Source organism: Acinonyx jubatus, chromosome D3 (genome assembly GCF_027475565.1).
Source record: "Acinonyx jubatus isolate Ajub_Pintada_27869175 chromosome D3, VMU_Ajub_asm_v1.0, whole genome shotgun sequence".
Taxonomy (NCBI): Eukaryota; Metazoa; Chordata; class Mammalia; order Carnivora; family Felidae; genus Acinonyx; species Acinonyx jubatus.
The window spans coordinates 64860232-64887910 of NC_069392.1; the positions used below are offsets into that span (position 1 = coordinate 64860232).

At 53.4% G+C, this 27679-nt stretch overlaps 1 protein-coding gene across 2 annotated transcripts in view; it reads left to right on the forward strand.

The window, feature by feature from the left end:
• The first annotated feature begins 2282 nt into the window (after positions 1-2282).
• Positions 2283-27679, forward strand: part of ARK2C (arkadia (RNF111) C-terminal like ring finger ubiquitin ligase 2C) — a 110775-nt gene continuing 85378 nt past the window's right edge. Inside the window, exon 1 of one of the 2 annotated variants that reach the window (XM_053205538.1) lies at positions 2283-2424. In XM_053205538.1, the coding sequence (XP_053061513.1) occupies positions 2364-2424 (61 nt within the window). In that variant the 5' untranslated portion in view covers positions 2283-2363. The remainder of the gene's footprint in view (positions 2425-27679) is intronic. The other variant, XM_027068906.2, reaches the window with a different exon arrangement.

Sequence of the window (27679 nt, forward strand, 5' to 3'; positions counted from 1 at the left end):
TATTTATTTTTGAGAGAGAGAGAGACAGAGACAGAGACAGAGCATGAGTGGGGGAGGGGCAGAGAGCGAGGGAGACACAGAATCCCAAACAGGCTCCAGGCTCTAAGCTGTCAGCACAGAGCCTGACACGGGGCTTGAACCCACCAACGGTGAGATCATGACCTGAGCCAAAGTCAGTTGCTTAACCAACTGAGCCACCCAGATGTCCCAGGTCTTCTCATTTTTTCAAGAATTTTTATTAGTGGTGGCATTGTGTTTATTTGACAGATTATGAAAACAGGAAAGAGCTGGTGGCAGAAGCTTGTTGAAATGACCCTCCAGAGCGGGGCTTGGGCCTGGCGGGAGATGTCCTCCCCCAGTTCACCCCTGTGGGGCAGCCACAGGTGTTTGGTGGGGAAGAAGTCGGAGGGATATATGTGCTTGGGAGGGAGAGAACGGTGTGCCCTGGGATCCCGCCCTACTGCTGCCACTGGGAACATGGTAGTTGTCTTGGCAAAGCCAGGCCATGGTTTTCCCTTTACTGTCTCCTTTTTTGCCTCGCCTCACCCCTGCCACTCTTCATTCTTTGTCTCAGAAGTCAGTTTCCTGGAGTCAAGCCAATTGCCCCCACCCTGCTTCTCACCCACTGGGCTAGGTGCCCCCCCTAGGTGTCCCCTTACCCAGCACCCTATGCTAAGTTCCATCTCAGCCCCTAGCAGGCTTTTGGGTGATTGCCTTTACTTGCCTGAGGCCCCTCTGCCCGCAAGGGTTGGAATGTCAAGGGATCCTGCATGGCCTCCCTATGCCCGACACAAGCTTATCATGTGTTCAATGAATGATCTTCTTTTGCCTTTTCTCTAAAATGGGGGAAGGTTGGGTTGTATTAGATTCCTTTCAGCTCCCTACACTATGATTTTACCATGTAATTTTTTTTTTTTTTTTTTTTTTTTTTTACCAGACTCGTTAAATAAAGAAGCCATTGGGATTTGAAGACAAGTCCCAATGTAGGAAACGTCTTCCACCTTGGTGCCTGTGGATGGGCTCTGGGCACACTCTGGCCTTGGTGTGGGCTAAGAGCTTGGTCTGAGGGTTGTGCGGGAAACTTTCACAGTCCGCGGGCTAAGCGTGCATGGACACAGTCTTCGCAGTGCACCTGACATCAGGGCTGTGGGGTGAAGGCTCTTCACTTCTGTCTTGCTTGTACCTGGCAGGCCGGCCACAGGCCACACGTGACACCCCAGCTGTGCCTCCACGTGTAAATCTGAGGAGCCTCCTAGCCTTGATGTCATGTGTGCCATCCCCCCCCCTCCCCGCCGGCTGAGGAAGTGGGCGTGTCTGTGCACATGGCTGCTTGTGCCTGTGTCAGAGCAGGGTGAATGGTGGCCAGGTGGCTCTGGGTTTTCGGCGTGCACATACTTCAGTGTTATGAGTGGATTTCAATTCAGCAAATAATTATTGTGAGCTTTGTGCTCTGCCAAAGCAACAAAGCGTTGCCACAGGCAGGGAGCCTGGGAGTGTACATGTCTGCATTGTGTGTCCCCTCTGTGTGTCTTTGGGAATGTGCTCTTGGCACGTGTCCTGCCTTAACAAAGCTTTCGGTATGTGCATGTCTGTGTGTCGGTGCCTGGGTCCTGTGTGCTGCTGCTTGCTCGCTTTCCACCTTCACTTGTGCCCGCAGTCAGGCTCTGCACGTGCGCCAGCCCCCATGCGCACGTCCCCGAGTGACCTGTGCGCGGTGTGCAAGGACCTCCGGGTCGTGTGCACTTGGTGCGCTCCTGCCTTTCTCTCCGCACGCACGAACGCACTTCCACATGTCTGGGTGCACGTCCCCCTCGGTGTGTGCACGTTCCGTGTGCACGCCGCCCGTGTCTGTGTGCAGGGCGCTTCACGCGCGCGCTCGGGCCTGCGGGCGGCCAGGGACCCGCGCCAGGCTCCACACGCCCCGCGGGGCTGACCTCCCCCCCACCCCTCCCCGCGCCCGGCCGCGGGCCTCCGCGATTGGCCGCCCGCGCCCTCGCAGCCGTCACCCCTCCCTCCCCCCGCCACCCGCGCGCCCGCGGTCCCCGCTGTCCCCCGCGGTTCCGGCGAGGCCGCGCCGCGCTGCGCTCCGCTCCCATTGGCTGCGCGCGCCTTTGTGTGGCGGCAGCTGCGGCCCCAGCGCCTTTGAATGTCGAGAGGGGCCGGGAAGGGAGCCTTTCCATGGGCCATCTGTCTCCCCGCCAGCCGCCGCCCCACCGCCGCCCGCGCCCCGCGCTCCGCCTCCCGCCCCGGCGGCTCCCGCAGCCCCGCCGCCGCCCGCGCCCGCGCCCCGGAGCCGCGCCACAAAGGGCCCGCGCGCAGCCGCCGCCGCCGCCGCCGCCGCCGCCGCCGCGCGAGGAGCCAGGATGGTCCTGGTCCACGTCGGCTATCTCGTGCTTCCAGTGTTTGGCTCTGTGCGAAACAGAGGTATCGCTTTTTCCTTTCGGGGTCCGCTTCGGAGCGTGGATCGCCGCAGGCAGCGGGGCGGGGGCGGGCGCCGCGGGCGGCCGGGGGCTCAGGGCACACCCGCGGGGACGCAGGGCGAGCGGTGGCTTCTCCCCGCTCCCTTTTGGGGGACCCCCAGTGTGGGGGTGGCCGCCCTCGTGGGAGCTTTTGTAGTGAAGTTAGGGTTTGGCGAATTTGGGTCCCTCCCTCCCCAGCCCCATTTTTTATTCTTTGCGGCGGACGCGGTTCCCCCAAATCACAGCCCCTTCCCTAATACCTAGCCCTGTATGATCGAAAGAAGGCGAGAGGTACATGACTGTGTGCGTGTGTGTGTGTGTGTGCAAGCATACTTGGTTTTCTGGTGTGTGTGTGTGTGTGTGTGTGTGTGTGTGTGTGTGTGTGTGTTGAGGCATATATGTTTTTGTGTTGTGTTTGTATTTCTTTATCTCTTTGGTCATTGATACCGAAGGCTGGTTAGCTGGGATCTGGCATCTGCCCTATCCCGTGCCCCAGCCCCCACCCTCTGGTGGGCACTTGCATGATTTCCCGTCCCGTCCCATCCTTTTCTCCCCTGTAACCCTTTTTTGCATCTTCCTTGTGCTATCCCCCCCAACCCCCACCATTGTCTTTGTATGACAGTTGCATTTATGGGTTCAGTATGCTTGGGTGTGTGTGTGATGTGAGCGTGTGTGTAAGTGTGTGCGCGCTTAGGAGTCAGACGTGCCCTGCCGTGCACCCCTGGTCCCGGCCGGAGCGGGGTGCCCGGCCCTTGGGTGTCGCGCTGTGTGTGAGGATGAGGTGGAAAGCTGCCTCCACGCCAGGCCTTTGCCCCGGGCGGGCGTTGACAAAGCAGCAGGCCGGCGCCGGCTTTGTTTTTAACTGTGATATATGGGGTGTGTTTGCACGGTCCCCTTCCCCACATCCCCTTTCCCTTACATTCTGCTCCAACAATAGCTTGGTTTCCCCCTCTTCTCCCCCCCCTACATTTCTTCCATTTTCTTTTAATCAAAAATTCCCACCTCCCAAAGCAAATCCGGGATGCATTTAGATTCATTTTTTTTTTTTTTCTTTTTGTATTCTGCCTCTGGACTCACATTTCTCTTCTTGGAAATGTTTCTGCTACCCTCTCCCACTCCAAGTCTGCTTAAATCCCTGCTGGCTAAGGCCCTCCCTCCTCCCCCCTTCCTCACGCACAGAATGATGTCTTCCCTTTGCGACCAGGGCCGCTCCACCGAGTCAGAGCAGGGGGTGGGGTCGCGGGGCCAGCGCTTTAGTGCGCCCCAGGGGCCCGATTGGGCAAGAAAATGAAAGCCCAGCCCTCTTTCTTCCAGCCCAGCTGTCCCCAGCCCCACGCCTCTCCCCAGAACCTAAAAGGCAAGGTTGGCCCCCTTAGGCCTGTTTGAACCGCAGTTTTTTTGTGTGATGATAGAATGATGACATTCTGCATTTATCAAATCTTTTTTTTTCTTCATTGTGTAGCTCAGTGAATGGTCAACTCGCTGCTGTGTGCGCTGTGACCCTTCTGCCTCCGCATTTAGCTGTATTGTGACACCCCTCTTAACCATCTCCTGTCTCCATCTGAGGAAGGCATTGCTATTTAAGCGGCAGTATCCCTATCTCAGGCCGGTGGAGGGGGTGTGGGGTGGGTGTGTGAGGAATAGGAGTGGGGCGGGGGCTGGGCGAGCTCTCCCTTGAAATGCCAACCCCCTCCCCCAACACACAATTATGTCTTATTACTTGGCATTTCCTCTTAAAGCGGGTGTGGAACATTACACTAGGCAGAAATTCAAAAATGATTAAGAAGGATGTTGAGCCTGAAAGTATAATTATCCTGATTAAATCATTATCATCCTCATTAATACCACGGATCTCTAAATACCATTGCAGGATGCCGATTTTACGTTTGAAATTCAAATTGCTCAGCTGCCTTTAAATTTTATTTTTAATACACCCCCCCCCCAAAAAAAAACCCCCAACAAAACAAATTCTGCCCATCAGTCAAAGTTTACTTTCATGGCAAACACGCCCACAGGAAATTCAAGGGCTGAGGGTGAGTGGGGCTGTGGGTAAAATTTAGCACCATGAGATAAGAATTCATGACCTTTTGATAGAGGATACTAATGCTTAACCCAACAAGGTCCTACACCACAATCTTCTTGTAAAACTATTAGATAGCTTGCCAGCTTAAGTCTGTTCTTTTTAGTTTCCATTGTAGTAGTGTAGGATGTAGGCCATTTCAGAATAGATGTAGAGAAATAACCATTTTTGTATCTTCATCTTGTTTAGCTGAGTACATTGCACTGTAAATCCCTGTTAAGTGGATTCCTTTTGCCTTGGCTTGGAGGCTGTAGCACCCCATTTCCCGCTTATCTGGGTGGCCATCAGCTAGCTTCTTGGCAACACCCAGGAATAAGTGAAGAGATTACATTTAGTCGGAGGCCAAAAATAATGAGTGTATCTATACATCTCTGAAAATCTTTGATGAAATGGCAGTTGCTTCCACTCCATAGCCTCTGAAAATTTGGTGCAGCAAGGTCCCTGGCTTAAGGGGGAGCCGGGGCCGTGGTGTCTTAATTGTTTAATTGTACAATGTCAAGAGCATCTTTGGACATCCGCCCTGGCCCTCAGAGCTGCCCCTTTAACAGCCGGCTCCCTTCTGCTGCCTCACCAGCCAGACCTGCTTGAAAACTGAAACAAAACAGTGGCAATAATGAAAGAATAAGGCCCCTACTTCGAGGGCCCTTCCAAAATAAAGTCCCAAGTGGCTGCCCCAGATTGCCATTTGGTAATCTGAAAAGAAAGAGAAAAAAAAAAAAAAAACAAACAAACCACAAAACAAAATGAAGAAGAAAAAAGAATCCCCAGCAAAATGGTTTTCCATTAAACAGGGATAGCGTGTTCTGCTGTGCTGAATTACTTCTTGTTCTTATTTTGTGGGTAATTTTTTCTGTATCAAATATCCTTTTGGTTGTGTATCTTTTTCACCTTTTCTTGTACTAAAACTAAAGCATGATCTGTATTTTTTTACATCCCCCAGTTGACAATGTACAGCGCTCGGTTAGAGATGTCACCCTGCTGAAACGTACTGTGGTCGTGTAGCCCCGGCCATCTGCTCATTGTACGCTGCTTTTGTTCTGTTGCCCTTCCGAAGCATGGTGGGCCCAGCCTTTTTTTTTTTTGTATCGTGTGCATGATGACATTGTTACACACAGAATCCACTAATACTAATATACAATCTCTCAATAAAGAACTAGTTTTCCTATATTAACCTAGTGTGCTTTTTCTCTTGCTGTTTTCCCATTTATTGTCGTATCCTGCTGTTTAGATTTTTTCCCTTGCTTTTCTATCCCCACCCTCACCCACCCACCACTCCCACCTCCCATTGTAAGATTCGAGTGAATGCCTTGTTTTTTTCCTTTCCTTTCTTTTTTTCTTTCTTATTATTTATTTATTTATTTATTTATTTATTTATTTATTTATTTATTTTTGTGGTACAGATCTAGTCCGTATCTTTTTACAGTAGACACCTGGGGCCATGGGAAGGGTCAGCTGCCCTACCACACCAAAACGCTCAACTGCGTAGGGACCCTGTCTTTGGCCACCTGTGTACCTAATAGCCTGCACATTTCATCATAGTTTCTAAGTTACATGGCACTCAGTTTGTGATGCTGGGGAAGAGGGAGGGGTATAACACTTAGGTTGAGAAAAGGGATACTGTTCTTAACTAGCAATCTTGTAGCATTTCAGACTCGCCTGGAAAACCCATTTTTGGTTGTGTTTGAACTTTTCCTTTTACTGTCTCATTGATTTACTGTCCTTATAAATCATGCTGGGGGTAACATGTGACATGCAGTTGAAACCATGGTCTAGAATTTTAAAGTACCCTCTTCTATGTGCATCTTTAAATTCTTGGGACCTGCAGTGTAAGTTTTGCATTGAGATCCTGCATAAGGAAGATGTTGGCAACAGAAACCAACCCAGACCACCCCCACATTTATCCCAGGGTCAGCAGCCTGACCTGTTACCGTAGAAATAAGAGGGTCTGTGTCCTCTGTAGGCTGTAAGCCAGTTAAAGCTGATTATAGCCTGGTTCCCTGACAGCTGCCTCATCTGTGGCCCTACTGCCTCTCTTGAGAAAGAAAGCCTGATCTCTTGCCATTGTCGCTCTGTGTGTGTGTGGGGGGGGGGGGCGCGCGCGCATGTGTGTAGGAGGTGGGGTGCGGATCAGGAGGGAAACTTCCCCCAAATTGAATTGGAAGAAAAGCCCTTAACGTGTATCTTTTTTCCATAATTACATTTGAGAAGCCAGTGGAGAGGTATTTTTCCCCCAGAGTGGAACCCAAATTCAAGCATTTGTCAATTACACCTATTCAATTTCAGCCCAGAAGAAGTCTTGCTAAATGAAGCATTTTAGACACCCAGGAAATCAGTTCATTAAAGAAATTCACGGTTTCTACAAAGGGTCATCATTTTGGAGCCGCTCTTCCTTGGGCTGTACCTCCTCCTTCCTTCTCTGGGCTGTCTCCTGGGGTCCCTCTGCCCCTCTGCTGGCATTCCTTCCCCATGGAGGTGCACCCTGCCTGACCACAGTGCTTCCTTGCCTTCTTTGTGGCTTGGTAGGACTCTCCTCTCCTCCCATTACTGCCCTTTCTGCTCTGGGCCTTTGTTCTCATGCTCTCCCCAGCCTGGGTGGGAAAGCTGAGCTGATTTACTGTGACACATGGACACACATGGAAGTTCCCAGCAGAGGCTCATGCTGTAGTTGGTACAAGAAGAGTATGCAGGCCTTCAAGGATTTTTTTTTTCTTTTTTTGCTTCTCCTCCTCCTTCCTTTTCTTCTTTTATTTTGGCTTACATGAAACTTTTAATTTTGTTCCTAGCTTGAGAAAGCAAAATCAACCATTCCCCAACCCATCCTCAACAATGGTAAAAGTACCCCAAATCAGGTGATGACCCTCATTTTTGTCCTAGAGAGCAGTGGCTTTTATTAGATTGATGTTAACCAACCCTAAGATTCTATTTCTCTAGATTATGTGTGTCAAAATTCATTGAACAATACATTGCAAGGATGGTCTCATAACCTAGTAATAATATAGAAAGCTAGTGGGGTTAAGTGGGAAGTCATGCTTTAGCAATTGATCAAATGCATACTCTATTTTCACCCAGATTGTCAGAAGAAACACATTCAGATGAAGAAGACTTTTCCCCTGACTGGATGATCCAATCATTACAAAGCCATTGTACTTTACATCTACTCTCTCAACCATCTGACACATATCCGTTTTAATAACTTTTGACTCCAGGATTTTGGAAAAGCCATCTGTTACTTAGATCCTACAGCACAGACTTTGTAATGAGATGAAACACAGATCTTGTTTACCAGTCTTCTTTTCAAACAAAAGAACTCTTTTGAAACTAGCATCAGATAAGGACCACTTAATTGATGAGTTTTCTTAAATAATAGTTACCTATAAACCAGCAAATACAATTCATCACTCAAGACTAGGGGAAAACCATCAAGAGTCTCGATGCTCTAAGATGCAGGTGACAGAGACCTGGGTCCTCTTTTCTTCACTTTACAGTTTGCTCTCCTCCTGTCCCATCCTTTCCCCCCACATCTCTCCCATCTTTAAATAAGCAGCCTAAAGTGTCCCATTGGAAAACTTACTCGTTTCCTGGTTTCCTGAGTGAGGGAAGCAGCAGCTCTGAGCTGGACCCAAGTGCAGTGTGAAACCCCTTTCCTGGCCAGGAGACACACACCCTTGACTCCAATTCAGAGTATGACTCTGGATCTCTCAATCCTACCTGACTACTGTTTGCACAAATGTGCCAGACATTTGTGCCTTTGTTTTCCTATGGATCTAAATAGCTCTTTAAAAATTCCTGGCTTAACACTGTATGAATGTGAATGAGTTTTTATTAGTTTCCGGTACGGCTTGGCCAAGGATGAGCCAATATATTTCCAAGAGAGTTGGGGGGAGAGTAATGGGGAGAGCTTGCTTTGGAGAGAATCAGATTTTCTGGATGCTTTGAGAACTAAAAGCAAATGTTCATAACCCTGAAGCACAGCCGCTTGCAATGCCTGTGCCTTCATGTACTCAGTCATTCATTCATCCACTCACCTGCTTGTTCATTTAGTTATTGAGCGTTTATTGAATACCTACTTGGGACCAAGCTAAGGGGGATACTAAAGCAATGTAGGACCTGGGTGTCTGCCCTCCTGAGGTTTATGCTGAGGCTGGGAGATGAATGCTTAGGAAACGAGATGCTGTCTCAGATGTTCTGTGATGGCAGAACATCCTGACTGGGCGAAGTGGGAAGAGCCTGGAGCAGTCCTGGGGTTGAGTCCTAGCTCAGTCTTGACCTGGAAGGGTGAACTTAGACCGCTGCTCTGAGCATCCTCTAAACAGTGACCACCATCATACCCGATAGGGTGTGTCTAGACTATTCAAAGGCACCTGGCACGCAGCAGGTGCCTAGGGTCCGCTAGATGGTTGCCCCTCCATCCCCCATAACTGGAGGCATTTATTCGTGAGGGATCAAATAAAGTCTCAGAGCTGACCTTGCTGAGGAAGTGGAGTTAAGATGTGCCTCAAAGGGTCGTATAAATACAGGAGGGAGGAAGAGGAAGAAGGGCTGCAGGTTGGGGTAGGGTAGAAGTGAGACTTTGGCTAAGGCCAAGAGGCTCCGCTGATTTGGCAAGACCAGGATGTGCCTATGAGGAAGGGTGTGTGTGTATGCACGTGTATGTGTGTGTGCATGTGTATAAGGGTGTGTGTGCAGGTCTGTCGCCTTGCATGGCCATAGGAGGCCCTGGGGTCATTGTCACTGCTTCTCCCTAGTGCACAGCTCCAGGGGTTAAGCAGCACGTGGTCTGGAGAATGTGGGAGGAAAGTCTGGAAGATATTTTGAAGCCAGTTTTTGAAGGCCTCGGGAAGCTTCAGCAGAGTTTGAACTTGCTCCTTTAGCCATTGGGAGCTCTTTGGGGAGAGTGGTATTTCGACAACTCATTCTGGCAGCTGATGACAGAGGGGTGAGCCAAGGGGCGAGGCTGGGGAGGAGGCCATGGCAGGCTTCCAGGGGTGATGGAAGCCTAAATCAAAGGTCTGGGGGATGGGAAGGGCAGTTCCCACAAGGGGCCTTACCATAAGAGGAAGTGAGCAGAACTGAGCCTGGGTGAAGTACCTGGGAGTGTGTATGGCCATGAAGACAAACTGGGAGATGGGAGCAGTAGTCAGTTTCAGGGAGAGCTGAGTTCAGTGAGTTTGAGATGCCAAGAGTGACAGAGGAAAGGGGACTGTGACAGTGTCCTGTGGTTTAAGACTTCTGTACCCAGCGCGGTTAGGAAATTCACTTCAATAAAAATTCCTCATGTTTTCATGGCAACTCCTCAAAACCCTCTCTCTGCAGTCTTGAAATCCCCTTCTTCGGTTATATGCACGCATCTTTAGTCAGTAGGCCATTCTCTCCATAGCCTCCCTTACGACACAGACCCCTGGGGAGCTGTGCCCGCTGTGCCCTGATGTCTCAGTTTGAATGGTTTTCATCAAACTTCACCGTTTTTGAGAAGAGAGTCTCCAAGGCAGGCAAGTGCCAGGATTCTTGCCGCCACACGTTTGCGGAAAGGTTGACTTTACCCACGTGAGGAGGAAGAGCTTGGTGTTTCAACAACTTCTATCTGTGTTCTATCATGGAAGTAGTGGAATGACATTTTGGAAGGTTTAGAAAATAGACCAAAGGGAAAAGAAATCTTTTGGATGTCCACCCCCTCCGATCATGTTAGTGAAATTCCTTCCACGTGTTCGTGCACACATACATGTATATATTGCGGAGAGCTGTAAACACAGTAACATACACTCCTGCATTCTCCATTTTTTTACGTCACATGTCACAAGCCTTTTCATGCTCTCCTATGTTGTCCCCATGAGCATCACTTTTAATGGCTGCGCAATATTCCCCTCGAATGGTGGCTCTGCCCTTGGGCTGGTGGAGTCCAACGCACTCACAGGGCACTGGGTTGAGGGCTGCTGTGAGCCACATGGGAGGAGAGGTCAGCGGATGGGTCTGACAGCTCCAAAGCCTCTCTGCTCACCATCGGCCTCTTCCATCAACTGGTCCAAATAGGTGGAGAGGAGGGCGGGTAAGAGAGGGCTTGGAAGCAGGAAGGTTTGCATAAACTTCTGAGATCTGGGTGCTGGTCTTTTTTTCTGCCACAAACTCCTGTGATCATGAGCAGGTCAGCTTCCCCCACTGGGCCTCAGTTGGCTGGTCAGTCAAATGGGGATGATAGGTCCATCGTGTCTGTCTCACGGGGAAGGACTTGCCACAGAAAGTGACGCAAATGAAACAAAACGAGAAGTCAGCCAAAGGCCAGGGTAGCGGCACTGACTGGCATTCCCTAGTGGTGGTCCTCAGACAGGAGAGACAGTGCAGTGGGGACAGCCCGGACGCGGGGTCCTGCTCCGCCAATTAGCGAGGGTGTGACCTGTGGGGTCACGTCCGACTGCTCGGTGCCCTCTTTGCTGTCTGCTACTGGAGATGATTGGCCGAATGGCCCCTTCCTGCCTTCAAAAACTGGGATTTCCCCCAGATGAGAATCACTTGCATCACTCTTTGCCTTTCCTTAGTGCCACCTTCCTAGGCCACTTCCGCTGGCCAGCTCTCCGCGCCGCGGGACGGCAGCCAGGGGCCCGCAGAGGCCCTGAACGCCGACCCAACGCGGGCCGAGCTCAGGGTGGGGCGGCTTGCCGGCGCAGCTGCCCTGGTTCGGCCTCAGAGCGGGAAGTTCCCGTGCTTTCCTAAGGCATCCTTTCCTTGAAACCTCCCCCCGAGGCGAGCCAGCGCAGGCAGGGGAGACAGCGCTCGGGAAGTCACCCAGTGGGTGGCCTGGCCCGTCGGGGCTCAGCGCTCCCCCAGGTAGCCGCGGTGCGGCGGGGACAGGAAGTGGCGGCTGCTGACTCAGCACCAGCCTGCCACGTGGAGAGGGGGTGGAGGAGAGGCTGGGAGGAAGTGAGCACTAGGCCAACACCTGTCTCAAGGAAGGGCAGGAAGCTCTGGAACAGCTGCTGCTCGCAGTCTGGGGCTGAGAGTGGGAGGGAAGGGGGCGGAGGCGCGCTCGAGTCTGCCCCTCCCCCACAGCCAGTGTCGCCGCGGCTCTGCTCCCCTAGCTGCCAGGGCCTCCGTGCCACCCCCTCCCCGTGTTCCCCAGGCACCCGCCTCCTGGAGCAGTTGCTCCCGTCGCCAAACTCTGTGGGCAGGAATGGATGAATGCCTCCCCCAGGACTGGAGATCCTGGTAGAGTTCCTTAAGCCGGAGGGTGGAGCTCCCCGACTGGTGGGGGGGGGGGGGCATTCCCTGCAGGCGAGCTGGAATGGACTGGCCGGGAAAGAGCGGCTGGCCTGTCCAGGCCTCCACCTCCACCTAGCAGACATGGTCCTCGTGACCAGAGTTGAGAAATCCAACCCTGGGGAAGGTGAGACATGATGAGGGGAAGGCTTGGGTCCACAGGGCTGTCCCCCACTACCGGTCACCCCTGGCTTGGGAGCCTGTGTGTCCAGGTGAGGGAGACAAAAGAGGTAGCTGGACAGAGCCTCGGCCTTGATTTAGTTGGAACTCGCTGGAGCTGCTCTTGGACACCAGGTTGGGTAGACTGTGGCACAGGTGCAAGTCCGGCCTGAGCCGGGAGCTCAGCGGCTGGTCTGGGTGGAAGCTGGGCTTGGGAGGCAGTGCCTCCTGGACTCCTTTCTGCTGAGGGGATAGATACTGAGGCTGCCGCAGGCAGGGGTGCCCAGGAGGCAGGGCTGGAGCGGAGCCAGAGGGCAAGGGCAGTAAGAGGCAGCCATGGGGAGGGGGGAGGGGAAGAGAGGTCGCAGGTGGTGAAGGGAACAACAGCCAACCAGCCCTCACCTGGGCAGGTGAACTGGGAGAGTGACGGAGAAGGTGGAGAAGGACCCCAGACAGGAACCTGGGCTGCATTTTCGCATTCTATCCCCACTTCATCCTGAAGGGTCCTTGACCAGTCTGAGCTCCCCCCAGGAGACAGGTGGAGGAAAGAAGGAGCACGACATGAAGGATGGGAAGGAGGAAGTTAGAGACATGTTGTCACAGTCCCCCCTGCTCTTCAGCAGGTGGCACTCACCGTCTCCCGCAATACTCACTAAGTCTTTTCGGAGTCCCTCTTGTGCTCACCATGGCCGGGTGGTCCAGACCTGCCCTCTAGGAGCATCCAGACTAGTGGGGAGTTGGGAGAGGTGTGCAAGGGACAGAGAGCAGAACCCGTGACTCCGGGCCAAAAACGGCCCTTCCATGCCCCATGCCATGGAAACATAGCATGGTTTCCAGTTTTACTACCAAATCTGGGGAAAAAGAGGTTTTTATATTAAACTAGGCAAGGAGCTCTTAAGTCATCAATTGCAAAGGTTGCGTGAACTTTTGAGTGAAAATAGAAGACTTGGATGACACATTTCATGTGGTCAGGTCAGACTGTACCCCCATGGCTGGGGAGCTCGTTGTTTTACATTGACATTGGGGTGCTCCCGGGGAAGAGTATGAGGGGTGCTGGGTGAAGCAAGTTCTCGTCACAGAACCGGAAACCCAAGCCTGTCCAGTGGCTGGAGTTGCAAAGCCAGCTCCCGAGCGCCCCAGTCAGGATCGGGACCCGGGTGTCCTGATTCTGAGGGGCCAGTGTTCTTCCTGGTCTTGATTCAAGGCCAGTTGGAAGCGGCCTGAGCTCCAGGAGCCCTCACAGGGGTGGTCGAGTGAAGCTCTGTCAGGGGCACAACTGGGTGAGGCTGAAGACAGTGTGGGGTTTAGGCAGAGAGAGAGAAGGATGGTATTTCAATATGGTGCCTCATCTGCCGTATTGCCTCCGAAGTCTGGAGAGCCAGGGCGAGGACTGGGAGCGAGGGTCTGAGTGGGGGAGGCCGGGAGGTGGAGACGAATCCCAGGAAGAAGCAAGGGAAGGAGGCTTTCCTGTGGGGGGTGTCTAGCAGGGCTTCCCCCAGGACTCTCATTTTTACTGTAGTAAAATACATACAGTGGCTCCCCCTTACCTCTGCAGTTTTGATTTCCACGGTGTCAGTTACCCACCGCCAGCTATAGTCCAGAAACAGATGATCCTCTTTCTGACGCATCATCAGAAGGTCAGTAGCAGCCTAACCTACGTCACAGTGCCTGGTCGTCCCCCCCACAATCATGGACGCATTTTGTCACCACGCGTCATCATGGGCAGGCTGAGTACAGGACAGTGAGATGTTCTGAGAGGAAGACCACGTCCACGTAACTTTTATTTGTACGGCGTATCGTACAGCATATTGGTACAATTGTTGCAATTTATTATTAGTTATTGGTAATCTCTTCCTGTGCTTTATTTATAAATTACATTTATTGCAGGTAGGTGTGTATAGGAAAAAAACATAGTACATACGGGGGTTTGGTGCTGTCTCTGGTGTCAGGCATCCACTGTGGGTCTTGGAACATATTTCCTGTGGATAAGGGGGAGCTGCCGGATAGCATAAAATTTGCTGTTTTCACCACTTTAAGGTGTGCAGTTCATGGGCATGGAGTATATTCACAGTGCTGTGCCACCATCACCACTTCCTATTTTTAAAACTTGTGGATGGCCCCAAACAGAAACTAAGGGCCCCCTTGACCTTGAGGCCTGCTCCTGGGCAGGGCACGGCTGTGCCTGCTGGGTCTCCTTGAGGACCACTGGGGGAGACTAAGTGGTAGCAGGAAGTGCACAGATTTTGGCATCGGGAAATCTCGGGTTCAATTCTTGGCTTTGGCACCTACTAGCTAGGTGACTTTGGGCCCCTCTGAGCCTTCTCTCTTCATAACAAAAAATGGAGGTAATTGTTATTGGTACCAGCGTCAGGGGGCAGCGAGGATGAAGGAATTACATATCAGGTACAAGGCACCTTGGAGGTGCTTAGCAAAAGATGGTCATTCCCAGCTCCCGCTGCCTCCTCTGAACACGCATCCTGTTTGTTTGGGCCTGGAACCCTGGGACAGTCTAGGGGCAGACCAGAAAGGGCTGGACACGTTCCCGTGTCATTGCATACGCAGTTCATGAGAACCTAGGGTGCTGGGGAGACCCCCGAACACCCCGGAAGTGGGTGGAAAACCCAGACTGGGCGACACAGAGGGCGAAGCCGATGGTGATGCTGGCTAGAAATGGAGCCTGGAGGCAACTGGTCAGGGTTGGCACACGGGATGGGGAGAGGTCGCTGAGGCCTGGAGAAGTCAGGAGGGCCTCCCGGAAGAGGCAGAGCTGGAGCTGTTCCCCAGGAGGGAGAGAGATCTGCCCTTTGCTGCCTGGGGGAGCTGTGAGGTCAGCCTGCCTCCCACGCCCCCTCCCACTAGGCCCACATCCGATCCAAGAGGTGAATGTTCAGAGTCCTGTGGCTGTCATCCTTGTCTGAGTTTTCTTTTTCTTTTCTGGAGCATTGGGCCCTCTCATTTCATTGTCATCCCACCCATTCCAGCCCCGCTCTCCCTGCTCTCTCCCCTGCCCCACCCCCAGCCATCTTCCCTATAACTCTCTGCCTCCTCTCCCACCCCCTGCCTGAGCGCTCCAGTGGGTCAGCGTGCCGTCCCTCGGGAGAGCCTGCGGAGGGCGAGGCTGCCCTAGGGGAGCTGGGGCTTTCGTGACCTCCCTCTGGAGCAGGTACCCCTCTCGGGGCATTGGTTCTGTTCTCTGCAGCATGGGGTCCTCATCCTGACGTGCCAGGCTGTGTGGGGTTTAAATGGGCCCCCGTGATGCCCGGCACAGAGTATGGGGCTTTGTTCCATGTGGCTGTCCACTAGGGACGTGCCACACACAGAATCCCCTGCCTGCTTCTAGGAGGCACTTTGAATTTGGTAAGGGGAACAAAGGCGAGGAGCCAAGACTTCTTGGAGCCAAAGTGCCCTCATCGGTAAAATGGGAACAATCCTGGTAAACCCATGCCCCCACCCCCACTGGCCCCCCTTATCATGAGGCTCAGATCCGATGGTGGTTTTGTGCAGCTCATCTGACAGTTGTGCACTGAGCATGTGCCCTGGCCCAGGCGTTGTCCCGGGCACCGGAGACACAAGGGTAACAACGACAACAGGAGCACTATAGCATATGCTCACGGGGCACTTGTCCGTGCCAGCCGCTTTCCTAAGCGACTTACCCTAAACAGACTCCGTGTGGTGGGAAACAGGTGCGTGAGCAGTCAGAAGTGAGGGCCCAGGTGCGTACCGGGTGCTCTGTCAGCCTGCGCGGGGACATCCCGGGGAAGGCAGTGCCTGGGGGAGCTGGTGCGGAGCTGAGTCTTGGAGCGTGCGTGGGCTTGACCAGGGGATTGGGCCGGGGCAACATCTCGCAGGCAGAGGGGCTGCAGGGGGCACCAGGCGGGCTGAGAAGCAGAATGCTGCCCGTGGGGCCTGGAGGTGAGGCTGATGTCCTGCGGGGCAGCCGGGGCTTTGTCACTCCTAGTTGTCAGCACAGCAGTGTTGCCCGTCCATCAGCGTGGCTGCTGGTTGACTGGCTTGTGTCAAGAACGAAGTGCACACCCCCTACCCAGAGATGGCATGTTCTGAGCCTCGGGCTGAGGGCGGGACCAGGGCACTGCCCTCGAAGGCCTAGGAAACAAGGTTGACATCTTGACAGACCCCCTCCCCCTCCAGCCCAGGAAGCAATGAGGGGACGGGATACCCTCCCCCCACCTTCCAAGGGTTATCATGGCTGACTGCTGGGGGGAGGGGGAGGAGGCCAGACGAGGGCAAGATGAGGGGGACGTGGTGTCCAGGAGTCTTGGAGGACATGGGCCTTGAGCTGACTGACCCTTGAACTAGGGCCCCGGGGCAGCATTTTTCACCCAAACACTAGGACCCCTTGAGCTGTTAAATGTTGTTTCTGCAGAAAAGTTACACGTTCCACCATTTGGGAAAATGCTGCACACGACACCCCTGTCATGGAGGTCCCCATGCATGTGAGCACACTGAAGGTTCTGGTAGCTTGCACAGTACTGAATGCCCTTTGGTTCTGCTTCAGTAGCACTTCCCCATACTCTCTGACCACAGAACTATGTGTGTGTATGGTGAGTCCTAAAACATCCCTTGAACTTGGCGCACGGAGACCGTTTGGGAAATGGCAGCCTGGGAGCTGGGTCATCTACCTCAAGGCTGGCCCAAAGCAGCTCCTTATGTGAGGGGAAGTAGAGGCTAAGAAAGGCCATGAAAGGTGGCCCATCGGTTGGTGACTGCCTGTCTCGAAGTTCCCCCCCTCACCCCTCCAGCCCAGGCTTCCTCCCAGGAGGGCCATCTTTACCTGCTGAAGAGAAGACTCTAAGATCAGGAGGTCAGTGGTGAGCGGGTCACCCCCTCCCAGCGACACCCTTGCTGGCCAGCCTGGGGGAGCTCCAGCCAGGGAGCGGAGGAGACCCTGGAGGGAGCTCTTGGCCCCTGGAGGGATGGGCCTTGTACAAAGCCCTGCTCTGCTTAAGACTTTCCTCCCACCTTTTATATTTATGACCTTGTCCAGATGCCACGGGGTGGGCTTTCTCCCTACCCAGCTGGGAGCCCCCATGCCCCTGTGCCCATAGCTATATTTGACACACTGCACACGGTCCACGCAGCTCTTGATATTCACCTAATAATGCACCCAGGTGCTCAACCCCAGCACGCACGCACGCACTCAACCCCACATGGTCCCTGTGTAATACACGTTCGTACACGATCCACACGCAGTCAGAATGTCAGCACATACACTCATTCACAGTCGTTAACACCTGTACGGGATCGGAATGTGTGGTACACACATTCACAGATGCAAATAAATGCACACCTATGCACGTGCAGCCACGCACACGCATGCACACAGGTATACCGGTGACACCTCCTCACCTCGCAACATACAAGCTTAAATGTCTCCAGATGGGGACCTCCTTCTCCTTCTTGTCACTGACATGCCACCTGTGCCCGATGAGGCCCCCATCCCACTACCACTGAAGTCACACAGTTAAAATTCCAACAAACAGATGGAGACCTTCAGCCAGGCTAAAGCCATGAGGCCTGAGCGTCTCCATATCCCCTGGTCAGGCTGGCCAAGGTAAGGGGCCCACACCTGCCTCAGAGCCGGGGCCTGTGGCATCCCATTGTTCCCATCCTCAGGACTCTGCTTTCTCCACGGGGCCTTGCTGAGGCCCAGGAGGGGCAGTGGCTATGTGGGCTAATGCGGGAGGCACAGCTGATTTGCTATGGTATCCACTATAGCCGCCTGGTGATGGATAAAACAAACATCGACAGCCCCTTTTGGATGTCAAGTGGCCTGGAGGGCTTCATGGAAGAGGTGGGTCTCGAGCTGGGGTGAAGGATGAGGACCATGTCAGCAGGAGGTGAGAGAGGGGAGGACGTGGAGGCGGGGAAGTCACACGAGGGGCATGGGGAGCAGTGAGCATGGCTGGTGGCCCCCTAACCCAGAGAGCCCCAGTGATGATTGTGGGAACAGTTTGAGCAGAGACGGGAGAAGAAGCAGTGGGGCCAGGAAGCAGTCAGTAGCCCTGCTCTGCTGGGGTTTCCTCCTGCTGCCCAGGAGACTCCTCATTCAGTGCTCAGCTTCTGCACCCAGGTGGTTGGGGGAATTAAAGAGACCATGCAGTATTAATGTTGCTGCCTTGTTTTATAAAGTGTCCTAACAAGCTGGTAAGCCAGGCACACTCAGTCTTATTTACAGCTGCTATTATTTCTCTGACATGGAAATTAATTTGATGATAGCCATTTATAAGCTCTTCTATCATCAGATGGGCCCATTACCTGGGAGGAGAGGAGGGCTGGATTTAATTTGTGAACAGTGTGCTGGGTTTTCCTGCTCCGGAGTGTGTGTGGGAGTCACAGTCATAAATCATGGAAGGGAACAGCAGCGCTGAGACTGGAGGCCGGGGAGCTCCCCGAGCCGGCGGAGTGCGGGAGGGAAAGGGATGTCCTGGCGGGTGTGCAGGTCCGCAGGCCCAGCAAGCTGGGTGGGGAAGCCCAACGACCTGTGTGGGAGAGAGACACTGGGGATCGCCCAGCCAAGGAGCTTCAAACTCAAGTCTACACCAAGTAAGAATCATCTGGAAGCTTATTAGAATGCAGATTGCCCTAGCCTAGGGGCAGGGTTTGGGACTTGCCCCAGTCTGGAAAGGGGTCTGGAGCGTTCTCCGAGGAGGCCTGCCTGGTGCATTGTTGCCTGTGGACAGGCCACACTAGTCCCCCTGCTCCAAACAGTGGCTTCCCTTCCCTGGATTTCTGAAGAAGAAAAGGACAGAAGGGCTGGCCAAGAATGAGGTTGTGTCTTGAGCAAAATGGTCAAGTTTGCAGAGGCTGTCTCCTTGCCTCTTTGGAGGCTCCCAGCACTGTGGACCCTCAGCTGGCTGTGGGAGCCTCCGGCCTGGCGGGAGAGAAGCATTAGTCCCGGAATGTTGTCCCACTGGGGGCTTTATAGGCACCCCCTGCCGATCATCCCATGTTGCTCTTGGGTTAGCTTTTACTAAAGCCAACTGAACAATCAGAAAACTGAGGTGTTGCAAACAGTGGTTTTGAATGTCATGGCCTAGAAACTGAGGCCTGGGTTTAAAGGCAACTTGGACGTTGATGTCCTTTCCAGGACCGGAGGCAGTATCCCCAGCCTGGAGGCAGGGCCCAGCCCTGAATCAGCGCACGCACACTGACACCGCGTCGCTCAGCAGGGAGTAAGACAGCTGCGTGTGTTGGGGTAGGGGTCTGTAGGAACTCGAGCTATTTGAGGAGCCCTCATGGCTCATGGACCTACGCAGCCGTCCTCCAAGAGCTGCGTCTGTTTTCCAGGGGCCTCTGGAATAGAATGCAATGGATCTTTCTCCACGGGTGGCCCGGCAGACACTATTACAGGTCAGTGGAGGAGATGGGTTGTGGAGGAGGAGGGCCTACCTGACTCACACACGGAACTCCATCGTGTCCTGTTGGACGGCAGTGGCCCGTGGGTGGTGAGCTTGCTCCTGGCGTTTCCCCTTGCATTTCCTGGGCCTGTCCCCGGGATGGCTGCTTCGTGTCCCCTGCCTCCCAGGCCTTGGCCTTTCCTGCCCTGCCACCGGCTCTTGGCAGCTTTTGTGGGGCTCTGCTGGAGACTTCTGACCGTTCTTCAGGCCAAACACCCCGTTTCCTTCTCCTTGGGTGCCTCTGGTCCCATCCAGGACGCTTGCCTTGATGAGCCCCAGCTGGTTAAAGCCCATAAAATGGGAAGGCAGCCAGTATGGACTCCAGCAGATGCCTTCCCCTAGTCGAGAATCCACGCTTCTGTTAATGCAGCCTGATTTTGCACCAGATGTTCTGAGCACACAGCACCCTTGTATTGAGCTTAATTCAGGTGGACCAGAACCCTCAAACTGCCAACACCTGCTACAGAGGCTCTTCTGCCTTAGCTTATTTGAACTGGTTTATTTGGTAGGGTGTAAGTTTGGCTCTGGTGACAGAGACACAAAGTAAAGGTGGCTCAAAGGGGCTACCAGCTCTCTGGCACAGCCTGGAGTTAGTGTTCCTGGCCAGGCCTGGTAGGTAGGTACTCGATGTCAAGCATCAGATACCTCCTCTCTTGCTGCTGCACCCCTCCCTAGGGCGTGGCCCCTTTCTGCGTGGCCCAGAGTGGTTTCACCCCCGTGTCCACTTTCCAAGCAGTGGGATGGAGGAAGGAAAGAAAGGGTAGAAGGAGCATGACACAAGCTGCCGTCACCCACTCATATCCCGTTGGCCAGAACTGGCCCACGTGACCTCGTGTGGCTGCAAAGGAGGCTGGGAAATGTGGTCTTCATTCTGGAAGCCACGTGCTAGCTAAATCCGGGAGTTCTGTTACCACAGAAGGAGAGAATGGATATTGGCAGAGAAGTCAGCTCTGCCTCCTTTGGCTCTCCGACCCGTACACCGGGCCTTACACTGACGTCCTGTGTGTGCACTTTTCCATTCAGTGTTATGGTGGGTGGGCTAGCATGCCCTCCATGGCTTCCCCACTAGGCAAGGACAAAGCCCCAAGGTGGGAAGGGGGAAGCCACCCTCCAAGCTGGTATCAAACCCTGCGCTGTATTGATGGGATGTGCCCATTCATCTAGTTGCAGATTCTCCTTGTTGTCCTGGTGACTAGCTCTCATTTGGCATCTTGTCCCCGAGAATACAGTAAGATGTTGGAGTGGAGACTGAGATGATGGTCGTGGAGTGCCCGGCCCGGGGCGTGTGTACAGAAGACCCTCAATAAACGCTGTGCGTCCTTGGGCAAGGCACTTAACCTCTCGGGGCTTCTGTTTACTCATCTGAGAAATGGGGATATAATCATGGCCGGCCCCTGGGTGGCTGGGGGGATTCAGTGAGAGTCCACAGGGAGCACCATGCAGTGGCTGGCGCAGGGAGTGGAAGCTGCCACAGAGGCAGGCTGGCCTGGGTCAGGCTGGCGAGTGAGAGTGAGGCTCTAACCTCCCGAGAAGTTGTGTGAGTGAAATGGGATCCAGTGAGATTTCAGTACAGGTGCCTGGTAAGCAGTGGGTGTTCAATGAATACTAGTTTGCTCCCTATGCCTACCTCACTGCCACTGGTGGGGGACCCTGGATGCCAATCCCTGGATCCCTCCCCCTCCCCCGGTAGACACTCTGTGGAGACAAGGAGGGGGGTGGGGCGGGTCTCTGAGAATCAGAGCAGAAGTGATGGGGCCAAGGAGCTGCTGGTGAGGAGAAGACTGGGGTTCTGGCACCTTAGACCAGTGTCATGCCCACTGTCCCCCGTTTCTGTCTCAGATCCTCTGCTGGGGGAAATGAGATGTGCCTCCAGGAACAGTAACTAGACACAGACTTCCCATGTTGAAGGCTGGGGGCATGTGGTTCCCCGGGCTCCTGGTGGTGGCCTGGCTGTGACAGAAGATTCTGTCTTCCTGTCCACCAAGACTCAGCTCTCTGGGTTCTTACTGGAAGCCTGGAATAGCAGGGCAGGAGGGGACTCAGAGATATCCAGCTCATTACCCCCACCCCTCATTTTACAGGAAACAGAGCCCAGAGAGAGGAAAGGGCTTGGCCAAGGACCCTCAGCCAGGGTGAAGACCCAGACCCACCTCTCAGTCTCCATTCTTGCTCCTGACCTGGGAGGGCCAGAGCCACAAGCCTCTGTGCCCCCTCCCCCACTCCTCTTTCCTCTCCTCTGCCTTCTGCCCGCAGTTAGGAATTAGTCCGTTTCTTCCCATGGTGCAGTCACCTGTCTGGGGAAGGCCCAGGGAGGGGCAAGCACATTAGCAGAGGCACTGCAGGGAGGGGGGCAGGGGACAATCTCTTGGGGAAGCAGCTGTGATGGGGAGGGGGCATTGCAGCGTCAGGGGCTGGGGGCCGGGGCCTGGCCGCCAGCTCCGAGGCTCACCTGTGTGTGCCAAAGGGCAAAAGCGGGCACCGTCGGACTTGCCTGTTGGGGTCAGGGTGGAGATTCATCGACATAGGTTTGTAAACCGTGAGGGGCCATTCAGATTCGAGGGCTTCTGTCCATTTAGGCTGTAAAGATGAGGTTCCTCGGGCACAGGGCCCAGGAAGGGAAGAAGCATGGTAAGGATGCGTGGGCACCGAGATCTAACTGTGCTATTGGTAAGCTGGAGAAACGAGAGAAGTTTTTACAAGAGTGTCTGTAGTTGGTCAGAATGCTTGCAGGGTCTCTGCCTGACACTTCCGGGTTTTCACAGAACATTCCACTGTTCAGCCATCAGTAAGCTTCCGAGCTGCACACATTTCCGCAGTTCACATCTCCGAAACTGGAGGGCACCTGTGAAGTGCCCGTGCGTTCTAGTTTAATTGCCCTTAAAAAATCTTTTAGTGGTTGATAAAGGATGGTTCACTGTGCAATCGATGGCCTCTTAGAACTGATAAAACTCGGCAGCTTTTTTATGCTCCCCATGCACAAAGCTTTGGGGGCCACAAATAAGTCTGTAAAACCCTCAGAGACAAACATCAGTGCCAAGTTTGTGATTCATAATATCTAGGTTTCTTTTGCAATAGGGACTATCCTCCTTCATCTTGTTTTTAACACTTCACGAGAACCCAAGGACTCAGGACGATGAACACATTGGGGAGGGCCAGAAGTGGGCGAATCGGGAGACAAAATTCCTGGGACCCCTCTGATGGGGACCAGCTTTGTTACCATTTTGGGGGGGCCTTGGGCTCTTTGCTGGTCCAAAGGGAGGAGCATCCTCTTTCTGCCTTACTCTTCAGGGGCTGGTGAGGACCCACAGGGCATACTTGCTGTCTAAATAGCTTTGCAAAAGACAGACGTGCCCCAGAGCTAGGAAAAATGCGAACTTCCTTGACTTTCCCTCTTTCCCCAAACCAGCTGTCTAAGCCCCCTTCCTGTGCCTGTCAGAGAACCGCCAATCTCCTAGATGGTCAGATGACCCTTCTGGGGTGCTGACCCCTCCTTTTCCCATTCCTCCCCCAGTCACTGTCTCCCAGTGCCCTGTGATGTCCCTTTCCGAGCCTCTGCCATCCCTGAATTCAGTGCCTGCCTGGCTTTCTGGCAGCTCCCTTCTCTCCACCCCTTGTGAACTCAGCTGCCCCCTCAGGACCTTCCCTAAACCCAGCTGTGCACACGTGAGCCAAAGCCTTGCACGGCCCCACTATGCTTGCAGGGCCCCGGCACCGAGAGACCCAGTATGGCCCCAGCATGTGGGGGATCTGATGGGCATGGATGATGGTGATGATAAGGATGGTGATGTTGAAGATGATGAAGACGAGGATGATGAAGAGGCTCTGTGGCAGGAGGAGGCATGGCCATATGACGGGGCTGCTGGTTCAAGGCCATGGGGCCACTCGTTGGCAGAGTTCCCATGGCACTCAGCCCAAGGCCAGTATGAGGTTGACTCAGGACAGGTCCAAACTGCCACCATTCCTCCCTCACTCCCCCCTTGATTTATTCGTGAAATACTTATGAAGTCCCTACTCTGTGCCAGGAACTTGTGGAAACTGGAAAAGATATTGCCTTGTCTTTTCTTCATTCCTTCGTTCCTTCGTTCCTTCCTTCCTTCCTTCGTTCCTTCCTTCCTTCCTTCCATTCAATCATTCACTCGTTCCCAAATGTTGATTGGGCGGCCAGCCCCGTTCCGGGTGTGTTCTAGGCACTGAGGATGCAGTGGTGAGTCAGAACCTTCCCCCTTGACTTCACGGAGCTTACACTCTAGTGGGGGCTGGCAGACAGCAACTAAGTAAACAGGTAAAAGCAGGTGGAAGGTGACAGGGGCTAGGTGGCAGAGAAAGCAGATGGAAGGTGGCAGGAGCTAGGCGGTGGAGTAGCTCGGGGCACGGGGACAGTGATGCTGGGGCCAGGGTGCTTTCTGTCCACGCTTGCTTGGGAAAAGCTCTGCGGTCAGTGCGGTGCTTCCAGAGGCCTGACTTGAGGGTCGTGCGAGAGGAGCCCAGCGGCTCTGAGGGGTTCGATCTCACCTCCCTTGTGAGTGCGGCTGAGTATGGCTGCTTCCTGCCTCCCCAGTGGGCTGGAGCATCCTTCTTCCCAGGCGCTCTGAGCACTGCCTCGCTCAGTCTTCATACTAACTCTGCGAGGGGGGGTGGTTAAAGACCGTCATTATCCCTGGTTTACAGATGGGGAAGCTGAGGCACAGAGAGGTGGCCAGAGTGCACACAGCTTGTAGAGGCTGAGCCGGGCTTCAGATGCAGGCAGGGGACCCCAGAGTCTGAGTGGTCACCACTCTGCTACACCGCTCTTGAATGTCTCTGACGTACCCCTGCATCCCGTGGGTTCTCTGAGCTCCGGAGCCAGACAGACAGCTGGCTCTGCCATCCTCCCCACTCAGGGCAGGAGTGCCGACTGGTTGGTGTAGCACCCAACACGGCACTCAGAATCTCTCAGTGCATGGCTCCCTGTCCCCTCTTACATGTGAGGAAACTGAGGCCCAGAGAGGCAAAGTGACTTGCTTGGAGCCACCTTCTAATTAATGACCAAATAGGTTCAGAGAGTCTCCTCTCCGTCCTCCTCTTTGCCGGATTTCTTTCCGGGAGCTTCAGGGCTAGTGCAGGGCCATGGAAGGGGGAGTCTGGGAGGAGGCAGGAGCACAGCGGGTCCATCTGTCTTCTCAGGACCATCTCTGAGCACAAGGCAGGTGTGTGCGTGCATGTGTGCACGCGAGTGTGTGTGCCTGTATGCATGTGCACATGGAAGGCGTATTCCCACCAAAGTCCCACTAAGGACCCCCATGAATCAAGCCCAGACATAGGCCGTTGAAAACTGAGTGGTGCCTGGAGTCTCAAACACCCCTTCCAGGGCCCTGCCTCCCCAGGCCCTTCTCGATGGCCCCTCTTGATGTTCCTTTCATGGTGCCACCTCTTGTCCCCTAGCTCACTGCCTCCAGTTGAGATCATGGTCAAATCTGGTGAGCATAGGTTTTATACTCAGGGGAAACTGAGACCCTAAAGACGGGGAGGCTTCCTCCAGAGCCAGATGGAGCCCTGGTTGGGAAGACAGAATTCTGTGCCTTCGAGCTGTGGCGCTGACTTCAGGTGGGGACAACTGGCTTTGTCCACTTCTCATACATGTCATTAGGGTTACCTGGGGAGCTTGCCAAAATCCATATTCCCAGGCCCCGCAGCAGAGCTACCTTTCTGAGGGGGGAATCTGTATTTTTATGTATATGTGAATTATATTTTCTAAATTTTATTTATTTTAAATGTTTATTTATGTTTGAGAGTGAGAGAGCACAAGCAGGGGAGGCACAGAGAGAGAGAGGGAGACACAGAATCCAAAGCAGGCTCCAGGCTCTAAGTTGTCAGCACAGAGCCGTCAGCACAGAGCCGGAGGTGAGGCTCGAACCCACAAACCGTGAAATCATGACCTAAGCCAAAGTCAGACGCTTAACCAACTGAGCCACCCAGGTGCCCCATGTATATGTGAATTTCAAATGCAAATGAGTTGTTTTGTCAATAAAGAAAAAAGTTCAAGGGACACCTGGGTGGCTCAGTTGGGCTCATGATCTGTTTCATGGGTTTGAGTCCTGCATTGGGCTCTGTGCTGGCAGCTTGGAACTTGCTTGGGATTTTCTCTCTCTCTCTCTCTGCCCTTACCCCACTTGCACTGTCTCTGTCTTTCTCAAGATAAATAAATTAATTAAAAGAAAGAAACTTTAAAAAAAGAAGAAAGTGCAAAAAATGTGAGTGAAATGTAAGTGAAAAATGTAAGCCAAAAAATGTAAGTGAAAAATGTGCAAAAAAATGTAAGCAGTATGGAAGACTCGTTGCTGAACAGCAGGTTTCTTTCCTGCCCCACAGACCTCTCCCCAGAGCTGACAATTGCTATTACTCATTCTTTTTTAAAAACATTTTTTAATGTTTATTTATTTTAGAGACACAGAGAGACAGAGTGTGAGCAGGGGAGGGGCCGAGAGAGAGGGAGACACAGAATCCAAAGCAGGCTCCAGGCTCCAAGCTGTCAGCACAGAGCCCGACGCGGAGTTCGAACTCATGAACTGTGAGATCGTGACCCAAGCCAGAGTCAGAGGCTTAACCAACTGAGCCTCCCCTTTTTAAAACAATTTTTAACGTTTATTTTTATTTTTGAGAGACAAATGTGAGTGGGGGAGGGGCACAGAGAGGGAGACTGAGAATCCAAATCAGGCTCAGAGCCGTGAGCTGTCAGCACAGAGCCCAACGCGGGGGCTCGAACTCATGAACCATGAGATCATGACCTGAACCAAATCAGACACTTACCCGACTATGCCACCCAGGCGCCCCTGTTAATACTCATTCTTGATTAAGTAGCAAATGCTGCACCCAACGTGGCACATCCTGTGTTGAACAGAACCCTTGGGTCCCTGCCCTCCTGGAGTGCATAGTCTAGTTGAGGTGACTGGGAGAAACAAATGGCCCACAAATGTTCACGTTATCGTGAGACCTGACAAGGGTCAGGAGGAACAGAACAGGGTGTCAGGAGGGAGAACAGCAGGATGACCTCACTTTGGGAGGCTGAGCTGGAGGAGGTGGTGGTGCATGGGTGAGGGTTCCCTGGTTTCCTGTCCAGGATGCCAGGTGGTTTTCGTGGAACCCTCAGTTTCCACTCCCTTCTTCTCCTTCTCCTCCTCCTCCTCCTCCTCCTTCTCCTCCTCCTCCTCCTCCTTCTCCTCCTTCTCCTTCTTCTTCTTTTAATTTTTTGGATGTTTATTTATTATTGAGAGACAGAGACAGAGCACGAGTTGGGGAGGGACAGAGAGAGATGGAGACAGAATCCGGAGCAGGCTTCCTGCTGTCAGCACGGAGCCAGACGTGGGGCTTGAACCCACAAACTGTGAGATCATGACCTGAGCCAAAGTTGGACGCTCAACTGCCTGAGCCACCCAGGTGCCCCAGTTTCCACTCACTTCTTACTCTGAGTCTAGGGTACAGAGGGGAGCAAGATGCCTCCTGATGTTTCAGAGTCACCTTCCAGTTAGGGAGACAGGACAGAGGTTTTGATAAGGATTGTACTGGCTGCCTTAGGATTGTCCTAAGGCTGCCATAACAAATAAATGAGTGGCGTAAAACAATAGAGATTTACTTTGTCACAGTTCTGGAGGCTAGGGGTCTGAAAGTAAGATGTCGACAGGACCATGCTCCCTCTGAAGGCTCTAGGGAAGGATCCTTCTTCCTTCTTCTATCTTCTGATGGTGGCCGCAGTCCTTGGCTTGTAGACACATCCCCCCAATCTGTGCCTCTGTCATCATGTGGGCTTCTCCTTCTGTGTCTCTGTGCCCACACACGGTCTTCTTCTAAGCACACCCAGTTTCTGGATTAGGGCCCACTCTATTTCACTGTGACTTCATCTTAACTCGATCATTTCTGCAAAGACCCTATTTCCAAATAAGATCACACCCATAGGTACAGGGGGTTATGACGTCGATATGTCTTTTTGGCAGGACCCCAATTTGACCCACAATGAGGATAAAACATGCAGGCCCCAGAATGACCCAGATGGGTCAAGGAAGGGGGCCTGGGTCCCTGCAGGCTGGGGTGGGCAGTCCAGGGCAGGCCTCAGGAAGGGGAAGGTCTGGATGGTCTGGGAGGGTCCAGGAACATGGGGAGGAGGGTGGAGCATGAGCAAGTGAATGAATGAAAGATGGCAGAGTCAGGAAGGCACAGAGCACACACAGCCACAGGAAAGGGGCTTCAAGGACCTCTGCAGAGCTGCCTTCTAGAAGTGTGATCCAGTACAGTGAGGCCATGGCAGTTATGAAGCCTGCAGAGTATCCCACACGTCACCGCTC